Source organism: Plectropomus leopardus, chromosome 18 (assembly GCF_008729295.1).
Source record: "Plectropomus leopardus isolate mb chromosome 18, YSFRI_Pleo_2.0, whole genome shotgun sequence".
In the NCBI taxonomy this organism is placed as follows: Eukaryota; Metazoa; Chordata; class Actinopteri; order Perciformes; family Serranidae; genus Plectropomus; species Plectropomus leopardus.
In genome coordinates, this window is record NC_056480.1 from 19,119,731 (window position 1) to 19,133,617 (window position 13,887).

Sequence of the window (13,887 nt, forward strand, 5' to 3'; positions counted from 1 at the left end):
TCTATTAAATCATGCTTTAGAAACAAACACACCTTGTCTTACAAGTACAAAAAAAAATAATTAAGTAATTCTCAGTAATTCTACCTCCACAATAGCAGGTGGCGCTATGTAAACTTAAATGTTACTGTTTTTCCAGCTAGAAAGCACTAAATAGTCAATGCTGTCTCTTTAATGACTCCTTGATCGTAACAGAATATTGTAACTTTCACCACTGCTCATTTAAGAAGACAGATCGTACTGGCTAGCTCACAAGCGAAAATTATTAAGTCAATAAGTTGTCTAATTCCACATTGCGTAATATATTTAATCAAGGACAAGAAGCTAAATCCATGCTTGAGAGATTTAAGATTTTCCAATTCTCCATGAAAATTAATTATTTTCCACACCGTCAGTCGTTCAGTTTATGTCAGCTTAACACACCCTCCTCACACTCCCTGAGTGTTTAACAGTGATTCTAGCCTAAATATTTAACTTGTGTCTAACTAGAGACAAAACATTTTTTACCATTACATATAGATTTTGTAAACCCATGGATATAAACTTGATTTGACTTGCAGTTGGTTGAGAAATCTAAATATTACAGTGCCCTTTTATCCAGAAAAGATAAAGACATTTGTGCGAAAATCCCAGCATCATTCACTGCGGAAAAATACTGCTAAAAGTGAAGTGATTTTTTTTTGTCTTTGAAGTATATATATTTTTTGTACTTGTAAGACATATTTGTTTCTGAAGCATGATGTATTAGAAAAATGTTGTGTATTTGTTTGATAGGTACATTTTGTATTTGCCATAACAATATGCATTAGTTTAATTATGTTATTATTACTATTATTATGTTATTTTCATTTGCAAAATCCATTGTGTTTGTTAGTAAATTGTAGGGCATTAGTAAAACATGTTTTGTTTAAGTTTTGGCAGGATATTAGCTCCATAGGTAAAGCACACCGGGCGGACAGCCACCTTGCCAAAGCACCACACCTCTGCGCTGCACCTTCACACCCAAACAAGGGAGTTTTAAATGTGTAAATCCTGCTTTAATTGCTGCCCAAATGTGTGAAAACAGCTGTAAGAATGCATTGGAGTGACTGATTTGTGCTGTACAATCTTGTCTATTTTCATCTCCATTCCCTCTCTTAGATGTTCTGTCTCCATCAAGCCCACTTGCAAAAAAGAAAGACATTAGTCCCTGTTTGTCTAGCACTGAAGTGAGGAATGTCCCTACTTATTTAGGATTTAATAGAGCCAAAATGTGCTGTCACAGATACCTTCCTTGCAATTTATCTCCTGGAGTATTCCATTGTGTTTTTAACGTGCCCTTTAAACTACTCTGTCTTGCAGCCCACCAACCCACCCCCAGATGTGCATGTTATTGTAGATAAAACCTCACTGATCCTCGGTCAGAGTTTCGACACTGATGTCACATTTTTCTGCACTGCTCCTCGTCACTCAGCCTCAGGTCAGGTTTACTGTGTCAGTAATACTCCACCACCTTTCTTACAGGAGGATGGCTCTTGCTCTTATACTCATCTGAAGGCATGCGATCCTGCAGTCAGCAGCTGTGGAGATGATGTAGACACTTTTCTGGCCAGTTTTAAACAATGTAAGGCGTCCAGGTCTAACGCATGAATTCCAGGCCATTATCCTCATGAATGCACGTGTCTTAGGAAATGGTTCCAGCCTTACAGCGTCACTACGAACAGACAGTGTGCAGGTTTGGCACCCATAGGTGTAACTTTACACTCTTCTGTCTTTTCTGGTTCTTTCTTAGAGATGTGTGATGCACAGGTTACACTCTGTGCTTGTGGACAAAACTGGAGACACACATAAACACACACACACACACACACACACACACACACACACACACACACACAAACAAGCACATACAAATACACACATACAGACACACACACACAGACACACACACACACACACACACAGTGAAAGCAATTCCTTATACTTAAATACTTTGGCACTTGATAACTAAAACACCTTTTTGTCTTTTTATCTTGTTTTAATTTCTTGACTGTAATTAATGTTCATGCACTCGATTTTTCGTAACCCAATAACAGCAGAAATCTGTTTTGTTTTTTTTGTTTTTTTAATGATTGTTGTTGTTAAAGTAAATGTAGGATTTAAGTTGACATATTTAATTTAGTGAGATACGATCTTTAAATAAATGTAGCTATTTTGTGAATCATGGATGACACAACTGTAACTACACACACAGCTGATCAGGTTCACGCTCAACACTTGCAGAGCTCATATGTATATTTTTTTAACGTCATCAGATAATCGTTGCCAGCTTCGACAAAGAAAACATTCGCCATACAGTATTTGGCCAGTGAAAAGAGTTCCTTTGTCCCTGCATTTATTTGTTCCAGTCAAACCAGTTGACTCAGGTGCTCCACATTTACATTTAAGCCAAACTGAGACTTCAAACAGTGAATGTACTTCAATGCTCGGTCTTTTATGATGCCATGAGAAATAAAATGGCACGTCAGAGCTTGCTTTTGGCCTCATACCACTTTTGCATTCATTTCATGGACAAATATATTTAGATTTATTCTTATACCACTGGTTCCCAACCCGGGGGTGCCGATCCCTACTCGGGGTCAACACAGCTTCACAGGGATCTAGAAGCCTTTGATTTTTGGGGATGTAAGAAAACTTTAAAAAGTATACAGTAAGCCTTGGGGATGTCAGTGGCTAACTGTAAGAAATTAATCGGTAAGACGAAAGAATATTTTTCACAGGTTACACACGTTTGCCTACAGGTTTATTTTGCCACCTATGGTTTAGTGAACTGCGCACCACCCTGGTCTGGTCCGAGCTAGATAGCAAGTGGAGCTGGTCATGATGTGTTTACAGCTAATAACGCTGTTCCAACCCTACAGCTTTGCTGTGGAAACATTGTGCCCATCCTTCGGTAAGAGGCTCACATTTGAGCCAAAAAAAAACCTTTAGCATTGTTGACTATGTTATTACTGTTAGCTCTGTTACCACCTCTAGCAGTATCACCTGGACTGTTGTTAGAGGTGCTATCATAATTAACAATGCTAAAAATTAACAGGTTAGTTACAGAAACTGACATCCTAAGTAGGCCTATATCTCAGTATTTCATTCATTTCTGGGAAGAAAACTGAGAAAATTGTTATTTTTAAAGTTTAGATTAACTATCAGGAAAATTGATCTCTAATGAAATATTCAGGAAATAATCTGCTCAAAATTCATCCAAATGGTTTTAAACAAACTTCCTGCAGTAATTGTGTTCAATATTTGGGTTAATCTTGCAGTTTATCAGTTGAATATAAATAATATCCATTAAAAATATGTCACTTCGTCAGGGGTTGTCATTTTACCTAGAGGGGTCCCTAAAAGGAAAAGGTTGGAAACCAGTGGCCTAAACTATAGCAGAGAAGACTGTTTATTAGAGGCATTATTAGACTGACACTTCATTGTCACCTGGAATGTTGAGCTTTGTGAAAATGTAAGACCACTGTATTGCATGTTGGTGTTAGCAGTGGCCTCAGTATTAGTAGAAAAAAAACTTAAGGATGTCTCCTGTAAAGTCTTGAGTCAAGACATGAAAGGAAACGACCTGTGCCTTCTATGTCCTTGTTCTGTAACTGACATGGTGCAGCTTTCTGTCTCAAACTTAAATATTTATGCTGCTTTGAAGAGAAGGGTTTCATAGGGGTATCACGAGAATAGCCATGCTCTTTTTTTCTTGTAAAAACTTGGCCTAACTAAAAAAAAAAAAAAAAAAAAAAAAATACACCATCGAATTGTCCTGAATATGTATTTTTTAGGGTATTAGTCTTCTATGACTGCTGCAACCTTTGATATTTTCTTAGAGTATTATTATGTGTGTAGCATATCATTGTAACTTGGCCAGGACCTCCTCGCATTGTCACCCTTTCTTAACACCAGTCAGATCTGGAGGCATGGACATTTGTATCGTCACAGGAAATTCTGCAGGCATGTGTCCTTTCATAAGCATGTCACATAGAGACATATGGCTTCCACACAACTACCTCTGAGGCCACTAGGGGGCGCTAGTCTAGAAATCTGAGTATGAGAAACAGTAACTGATCGTCTAACTGACTGAATGCTATGCATGACTCAATCTGCACGTTCTCTTTGTTCACTCTGTTCTTCTTCACGACGCCCGTCCATCCATCCTCCACTGACTTGCTGCCATTTGACATTCCAGCTCGTTACCCTTTAACTGCTCTCTTAGGTGTTGGAACTGTTGTTCAAATGAAACTGATCAAAGCAATAAGCAAAACACTAAAGCCAACAAAGTCTTCCGATTCCAATTGATGTAGCTACCGGTTGATGAAATATGGCGCTTATCTTATTTTCTAATCTAATGCACACCTCTATTTGATCTTTTAAAGAGATACAAAATGTGTATCTGCTGAGGATAAAATTAGCTCACTTGACTAACTTATTAATTTATTTGTTTCAATAAAGCTCTTTGGACTGTATGTTGAATTTAGTCTCTTTTTTCTTTGTCTAAACCATTCCAATGAATTGATACTGTGTAACGACTGATAGGCTTCTGTTGCAGGGGGCTGAAATCCAGTGACTTAATTCCAAATATCTGGATATATCCAATGAATTTGTGTTACATTTATAGAAATTTAAAGTGGAATGTTTTTTGCTTGAATTTGTCAGGTAAATTTTGATTGCACAATATAATGGCTATAGAATAATGCAATAAAGGATTCGTCCACAAAGAACAAAAGATTCAGATGAGAGTCTGAATTTTTTAATGCTTCTATTTACGTCTTGAGGCTGTGAAGACACACTGAAAAAACATGCAAAAGTACAAACATTTCTGGCCTTGTTGGACTTTCCTCAGAGCAAAATAGGCACCATGACTCACCTTATATTTTGGTCACTCTATAGGTGCACCTTATCAGTCACCAGGGCTTAATTAAACTCACATGAAGCAAATTGCCAGCAGGTGAAGTCATCATACAGACGAGAACAATACAACTGCACAGCACACCGGCACATTCTCAGGTGCTTACTTATATACATGCATATACATACAAGTGTTAGCTTGTAAACTGGGACTTTACTATTGGACAACTATCAAAGGACAGTTTTTTAGGTGCTTGTGACCCACAAAACAATTATAATGTCTGGACATGTTTTCACTCTAATTCTTTTCCCCACCGGGTACGATCTCCTGGGAAAATGAAGGCTCGATTTACTGCACAAAGGAAGTCCAAAGAGTTTAAATGTAAGTTCCTTGTGGTTATTATCCCCAATAATGGAAATAGTTGACGCTCAAACAAATAACAGTAGCAGCAAAACAATGACACCACTTAAAAACACTAGGGAGTTAAGGGTGTCTGTTTCTACTTTCATTGACAAAAGATGATTTAGGTAATCTATTTATCAAAATTGTGGTTTGACAAAAAAAATTCTAAATCATAATTCATAAGTGAAAGATGGACTAAAGTCATGATCTTATATTATGTTCAATTGTTTTATTGCCTTGTTGAGTCTGCTGACATTTTACTACTGCAGGATGGTAACTGTGCGTCTTATTATGAGTACACTATGGGAGAATCAACAAAAGGCTTTTCATGGCCCCTAATTGCAGGCACAGTCATTGACATTCTTTCATAGAGGAAAATAATGAATCCTTTTTCATTGTAACTCAAACTTGGTATTAATTGTGTACAAATGATTTCCGGGTACAGCAGTCTGAACTCATGTTTCTCATGTCCACCAGGAGACTGACAAGTACTACAGGCCAACTTCCAGTTCTTCTTTGTCACAATGAGAAGTTTCCTACACCGTGACAGTGGTAGAACAAAGTCACGTGTCGTTTGAAGGGGTCAACAATCAAATAGGCAAATGTCTGCTCCTCCTCTCGACTGCTGGGGTAACATAGTCCGGACTCGTCCTACAGAGGATTAAAAATACCACTTATGTGTGAGTAATGAAGGCAAGCCGTGTGTCTATATTAAAGACAACTATGCAATGTGCGATTTTGACAATTGCAAGTCACTTCAACTCAGATTGATGTACTGTTTGACAGTTTATTAGTTGCAGATATTGTGATATTGCAATATTTTCAAACACAGCACCTTCAAGGCAGTGCAGTCATGATTCCTAAAAATCAGTTAAAAAACTCCAGGGATCACGTCCCAGTTTTTCAAGAGAATCCCCAGACCTTGTGTGAGCAATTACATGTATAAACTATTTTCTCTTCAAGGAACTGCACCCGCCAACTGTATCACTGCGCAAAAGGAAGCATGCATCTCCTGTTCACTCAGCTAACACGAACGAGCTGGCTAGCGTTAGAGGCTCAGCTGAGGAGGACACTCTTAATGTTTATATCTCGAGCTGTCATGAGCACGAGCCTCTCAGGATTACATAGTTGGCAGGTGTAGTTCAGAAGAAAGAAAACAGTTCCTGCTCACTTCTCGCAATGAGGTCAGTGGGTTATCTTTCGTAACCGAGTCATGATTTTTGGAAAGAGACATTACTGTTGAGTTCTTCAAATCTATTTATGGCGCTTTCAGTACCACAAGCTGAGTGACTTTCAGTTCCATTATACTGGAGAAAAGGCAGACGTCTCCGTGACCAATATCTCCAACACGCTGCAACTCACACCTAAGCAATTTAGATTGATAAATAGCACTGTAGTTAAGAGGAAAATGTGTATTTTTGTTTTTTTGGGGTGAGCTGTCCCTTTAAGTTAATACATAAATGCTAACTTAAATTGCTTTCATCAGATATTTTACAGTGATTTTGAATCATTAGCCAGCTGGAAGTCCAGCTGCATGCAAACTTAGTTGGCACAAACACACTCAATCAGTCACTTACATAAGCAGACACTTTGAGGACTGTGGAGACAACACTAATCTTCTTAGTCTCTGGGTCCTTCTGAACACTACAAAGTAAAGTGTGGAATCAAAATGTTATTATTGGATCAGGACGTAACCAATAACCTGATCAAAAACTGTTTATCTTGTTGGACAGTATGGATTCAAACTTGGGAGCAAAATATTATCAGATTGTGCCTACCTGATAAGATCTTTGTAAATTTGCTTGGTGGTGTTGATGTATGGATCAATGGTGTCTTCATACTGACAGAGCTCTCCTCCAAAGCACAAGTGCTTAAAGAGGCGAAACAGAAACTCTCCGCGCTCCTCTCTCCCAACCACGTAGTAGTGCTCAGAGTCCTCCTCCTGCAGCATCTAGAGGAGCAGAGGAAGACTTTGACTGACTGCATGTCAAAAAAGATAGAGAAAGACAGATGGGTGGATGAGAAAAGGCACAGTGACCTGTCTGAGTTCATCATAGTCGGGGTAGACATCATGGAAGCATTTAACTACATGTCCAGAGGGCCTCAGGATCCCACAAGAGTAGATTGGGTCGAACAGCTCCATGGAGACCTTAGTGCACGGCACCTGCTCCACATCGACAGACACCACTGGCTTTTCTACAACAAACAGACAGAAGTCAAAAGCATTCCTCTGAAATTTGACTGCAAATATTGTCCAGCAGATGAGATCAATTTCCTACTATCAGTGATGAAAGGCTTTCTGGGGGACATGACATACCAAGAGGCCCCCAGGCCCCGGCGTCCATCTTCCTCAGACTGGATACCACATTGGGATCTCTGAAGAAACACTATATATATATATATATATATATATAGATATATAGCAGAGTGACCTCAAGACAATTAAAATATTATTTAATTACACAATCTGTAATTGTTTTCTATATTGAGATTAGGTAAGAAAACATATTTGTTCAGTTCAGTATATACAGCAGAGAAAGTTACGTTATTCCAGCCTTGGAAACAGCTGCCTATGCTGCAAAGCCACCCAAAAAAAGGAAGATGGATTTATCAAAAAGAGAGTCTAAACAAAGAGTCTGACAATAAATTAAATAAAAAAATCCTTTTCTTTCAAATACATGGGGAGAAGGCAATGAGCAACAAAAGAACAGATAACCCACAAATGAGCAAGAAAATGAATAAAACAAAACAAAACAAAAAAATGGTAAATTATAAAAAACACATACAATACATTTTTCCTGAGCCTTTTTAAAAATAATTTTCTAACCAATTGCTAATCTAAAAAAATTGTCCCATGTACAGGTTCAAAGGTATAAATACATGTGAGAGAGTTTCATTGTTTTCATTATTTAGGTTCATTTCCTGTTTATTTTGTTCACTTCTCTTGTTTCAGATCCCCACTTCCTGTCCTTGTGTATTTCCCATTTCTGTGATTGGCTGCCCTGCCCTGATATGTTTTCACCTGTGTCCAATTATCCCAGTCTCCCTTGTGTATTTAGTCTGTGTGCTCCCTGTACCTGTTTCATCTATTTTTGGTTTGTACCTTGTGTCATAAATTCCAGCATCCTTGTTTTCTGGACTTTAACTTTTAAATATTGTTGAGGTGTGAGGTGAGTTGAGTTGCCTAACCCTTTTTGAATTGTTTGCCTGTCTGACCTATAGGGTAAAGACTTTTGGTCTTTTGCCTCTGAACTGTTGTCCAACTCATGCACTTGGGTCCTACATCTTTGTCTACCAGTCTTGCCAACCATCTACATATCACCCTCGCCAGAGAAAGACCTGGCGGTAGCTACAGAGGCACAGGTGCCTGTGGTTGTCTGGTGGGAGGAGTTCAGGTCAGAGAGAAAGGGTGTACTTTCAAAACCTTTTTTCCCCCCTTTTACAGATTTCTGCCTACTGCAGCTTTAATCATCACTTAAAGTTATTCAAATCAGTCAGAAAGTTATAGGCCCACTGTGATTTCAGAAGAGTAGCCTAATCTATACCTATCATGGTGGATCTTAATCCAGTACAAATTTTTCACTGCTGTAGGGATAAAAGCACTGGTCAAAGCTGTATGACTGAGCTGAAATCCTCCCCAGCATGGACCTGTAAATCACAACACACATCCATTACACGGTCATGGAGACAAGAAGGCCCAACTGACAGAAGGAAGAGATTATTTCTGAACTTTTTTATTTTTTAATTAAATTTTAGGTTAGCTATGATTCATACGTTACCATTTCATAAAGAGGTTTAAGGGTGTCTCGGTCCTGTAGGAAGGAGAGCGTCTTGGAGTTAAGAGGACTAAAATAAAAAGTTTGCTCAAAAGCGTATTTCTCGTCTGCCATGTTTTTAATCTTCTTTGCTTGTTCGTTGTCGTTGTTTTTGTTGTTGTTGTTAGGCTATAAAGATAATGATGACTCGCTCTTGCTCACATCAAGTATCTGAGCTGTAGGCATTTACAGACCAATCAGCAGCAGGTTTGCTCACCAGCAGCCAATCAGCGTCTTGTTTGGACAGTTTTTTCTCCCGGTACACGGAACGACGACGGAGTGGTTGGTCGTTCTGTTTCTACCAGCTCCGAAGATCCGTGTACGTGTTGCCTTGACAACAGAGGCTGGTAACGTTTCACTTAGTGACTGGAACATTCTTTTTAAAGAAGCTAAGCCAGCGCGTGCTTTGTCGCTTCATTTGACTCCATTATAAGCGTAAAGCTTTGAGTTCATGTTAACTCACTTTTCCCAACATGTATCCAAATACACCTACCAGGATGGCACTACCCACAGTGGGACCAGTGGGACATGGCGACATGCCTTCACAGCCACCAGAGAGCATCCTTGTCCTGCTGTAGAAACACACTGCCACTCATCTGATCTTCTGTTTTAGCCTCACATCCCTCTATTTTCTCTGCTAAAGACTCAGCACACTTTAACCTGTGTGTGGACTCCAAAAATGTTCCTAAGTAAACTGCTGGCAGCTGTCCTTGCCAGCACAATACTGTTATTTTAAGGTGTAACTACCATATCTTTGCTTGAAATTATATTACCATTAAATATATTACAGTACTCTACAGTCGAATGTGAGGTTTACAGTATAATACTGTAGCTAACCTACATGTGGTGTCTGTCCTGCCCTTAGGCATAATTTGGCAAAATAGAAAAAAATACTGCTTAATGCTGTAAAATCAAACAGCAGCCTACAGTTTATGTTAATTGTCATGGCTCCAAAAAGCATCAAAACTGATGGTGTTTAAGTGTATTTTGTTTAAAAAAGTACATTACTGTTAGAATTTGGGAGAGATCATTTTTACAGCAGGTTTGTTATAGTGCACCAGGTGAGCTTTGCAAAGGTCACCCTGGATTTTTTTTGAAACCAACTTACTGGCTTCAGGTGCATCCCCCACCTAAATATGTATTTTAATTACTGCCTTGCTCTGTTTTTATTTGCCTCAGATGTGTTAAACGGTCTCATAAATTTTCTTCAATCTATCAGGAACACCTGAGCTTCAGGAAGAAAAAGCAGCAAGATCCCTTTTTTTATCATCAACCTTACATTTATAGATTATTGCTCTTTTTTTTAACATCACATCCAAAAGGGCACTCTGTCTTCTGAAGCTTCTCACCACCACTTCTACATGTGCTTGTTTTGCTCTTGCGCATATATATTTTTTTCTCTTAAAGTTGTCCTTGTAACTCCCTACAGATCCCTACAAATTATTTTTTTATACATCCTAGGCTCAATACTCATTTCCATTCCCAGCATTCCAGGATGGTGGAGGATGTGGGACCCTTTGATCCACATTCCAGTATAGGACGCCCAACCCTGATAATTCCCTATGAGGAGAGCAAAGAATATATCCGGTGTGGCACTCTGAAGTCATGATAATGTTAACCATGTTGGCTGTCTCTTTTATTTCACTGTCTTGTCATATTTAAAGTTTTTTAAAATTGCGATGTTAAAATATATGACTGTTCTTCTTCTGCTTGACAGGACTATTGTTATGAAATGTATTATGAACTATTGTGTGGACCCATTAGCCATAGAGTTTTAATTTAACAGCTCAAAGTGCTGATGATAATTGGAGCGATAAACGAACTGTATTTGAACATAATGAATTATTTTCATATTGTCATGATGAAAACAGCCAGCCAGAGATAATTCAGTGTGTCTAGACGGTGACAAGCCAAAAGCAGAGGATGTATGATGGGCCAAAGATGAGGCCAAATCCAGCTGTTACACTCCAACGACAAGGCACTGAGGGAGGGAGAAAATTGTGCCAAAATTGATGTTTTGATACCGTTTACAGCCAGGCTATAACCTGACATAATTGAGTCAAGTCATTTCAAGCAAAAGTGTCAATTCCTCTTTGTCTGCTGATTGCTATGTGGTAATTGCACTTGATTCATGCTCATTAGAGCTATAAAACTGAAAAATGTGGCAGGCAGGAGGGCGAGGCAGGTGAGAAGATGTAACAGCTGAAGAATTTTTGCTGTCTAATGTTTCCATGCTGGTTATGCTGATATTGAACTTTTCCAAATAACACTTTGTTTAAATGATGACAAATGCATGATGGGTACACTTCTGCTTCGTGCCACAGAGCAGCCTTCACTGGAGCCTGTCCAAATATTCTCCAGTATAGAGGGAGACGCTTGTGCAGACCCAGAGGCTATATCCTTTGTATTTTTCTTTTTATTTTTAAGTAATTTGGGAATTGTATTGACCACGGAGAGGATAATAAAGTAAAAAAAACATGCAGAAAAGAAGGACATTGAGCAAAACTGTGAGTACTGTTGAAGGCTCACTCCAAATTTCTTCGTAAGTGTTGTTATTGTCAGCAAAATTGCTTGTGTGAGTGACTGGACTGAAACCTCTTATCTCTGCATCACTGCACTCAGACCAGCATGAAGATTGAGGCCACAGATGCCAACATCCCAAATTCACCTGCACGATTGCAGGATGGACGTGTTGTGGGGGTTTATTTTAACAATGAAATAATACAAGCAAGGCTTTTCCTCTCTTCCCAAATGTCTGTCAAACAATTATGAGGCTTAAAGAGGCTCCAGTTCACAACATCCCAACCAGGAGAAGCCCACAGGAGAAGAATTTCAGCTCATGTCATCATCTCCATCATCACCTTCCAGGGGTTCAAACTTTTAGAGTTTGTTTCTTCTCCTTATCTTCTAACCTCATGTTCTTATGTGAAAAAGAAAACACACTACACATAGTTGAGTTGCAGCCACTTTGGCACGAGTCAGTTTTCAGCATTTGTCTGCTTCTGTATTTATGCGCCTCTATAGATAAAAAAGGGTAACATTTGTAGCAGAAATGTTTGAATATCTGTTAAGATGAAGACAAAAGGAAGATGACATTTCAGGAAGAGAAATGTGTGAAGATTTGACTTAAAAGTAGGAAAGTATGTACTAAATTAGATTTATTCTTCTTTGTAATTTGTGTAACAAAGAATTGTGTTTTTGTTCTTGTACTTTTTCTCAGCGTGGAGAATATGAAGGTAGCCTGTGTGAAGCCATAAGGAAAAGGGGTGCCATCTTGCAAGGGTTGCTCTCTGTAACCAAAATGCATGCAAATATTCAAAAACCCGAAAGTTCGGTTTGAGGTAGTGAGTGGAGGTAGTGTATTGAACTGTAATCCAGTTTTGGATTGCTGAGTCATATGGATCTATGTGTGATTAGTTTGCCTAATGCCAGCAGGCAAAGGTAACAGCGCAAAGAAAAATATTAAGAAAGCATGACATCAGTTTAAGCCTTTGAAACATGAGCAGTTTGTCCTGGTTCTTGTCATAAATATGGGGAAAAGGCAATGAGTTACACCAATTTGTTGAGGGTTTCAAGGTTTCTTCTTGTAAAACTTGTCTGGAAGCAGCCAAAAAAGTGACATTGCTCCAGGTTTCAAGCAGGTAACATTTTCCGGCTCTAACAATCAGCCACTTTAACTTAAACCTACTTTTTAAATTACAAAATACATTTAATTGTAGTCAATTGCACAAAATGTTAGTGATTGCAAAGAGGTTACATCTGAATATATTCTTTTTAGGTAAAAAGTTTGTAACATTTATTCTGGTATGTTTAAAACGTTTGTTAGAATAGTAAATAACAAGTAATAAAATGTAATAACTTGCATAACTTTGCTGACATGATTAAAATAGTTTCATTACTTATTACATTTTAACAGAGTTAGTTATAATATGTAGCCTAACCTTTTACATCCCAACAATATGGTGAGCATTATTGTAGCCTAGCTCGGAATGCACCGCCCGGCCGGCACGCTGAGTGACACAAATCAAACACACGCACAAGATGCATCAACAGGTGCGCTCTGTCTCGCTGATGGTGGCTAATTGCTAAACGCTAACGCTGATTTTACGTCCACTGGGGGACTTTAGGCAGTTTTTCTGTCTTCAGAGCCTCATTCAGCTCAAAACCTTTGCGAAAACTTCGACGAGCGCAGTGGGACAGAGACAACAAGTGGACTGGGTACACTGGGACAGAGAGGCCAGTGGACTGGTTATATTGTGTACTGAGAAAATGGACCTGCAGCAGATTGAGGACTGTCGTGGACAAGACTCTCAGGACAGGTGAGTACAACAGCAGACTGACTCTGACTCACTTTCCAGATGAAAACACCAACAGGCAGTGTGCTGCAAACCCGCAGTCTCTCCCTCTGTTGTGATATGTTTGCTTTAACAATTCATACAACTGATGTTCAGGTGTATGCCCAGGCTGTCAGTGCTGTTTAAAGAAGAGGAATTTGGTTTGGACAGCAGGCCTGCTGACATTTAATGCAATTTATTCTGTGGAGCTAAGAGGTCAAAATACTTAATACATTTTAACTTACTTTTTTTGCATCCAAGTACACTTTTTTTACGTTTTACTTTCATCTTAGTACGTTTTTGCACAAGTAGCCTACTTTTGCTTGAGTAAATTCCTTTACAATAACAGTAGCCTACCTGGACTTCAGTAAACAAAGGACAACAAGGACAAGTTAAACAAATCTAAAACCAACATTTAACTAAAGCTTACAGATATAAATACAGGCTTATATATATTTAC

At 38.7% G+C, this 13,887-nt stretch overlaps 1 protein-coding gene across 1 annotated transcript; it reads right to left on the reverse strand.

Annotated features, from left to right (window-relative positions):
• Positions 1-5,701: 5,701 nt before the first annotated feature.
• cfap300 (cilia and flagella associated protein 300) lies at positions 5,702-9,170 on the reverse strand. Its single transcript, XM_042506150.1, is given in 8 exon segments — positions 5,702-5,929; positions 6,856-6,922; positions 7,057-7,229; positions 7,317-7,474; positions 7,596-7,667; positions 8,847-8,926; positions 9,058-9,077; positions 9,079-9,170. Coding segments are annotated over 8 exon segments (792 nt in total). The 5' UTR covers positions 9,169-9,170; the 3' UTR covers positions 5,702-5,797.
• Positions 9,171-13,887: the final 4,717 nt, after the last annotated feature.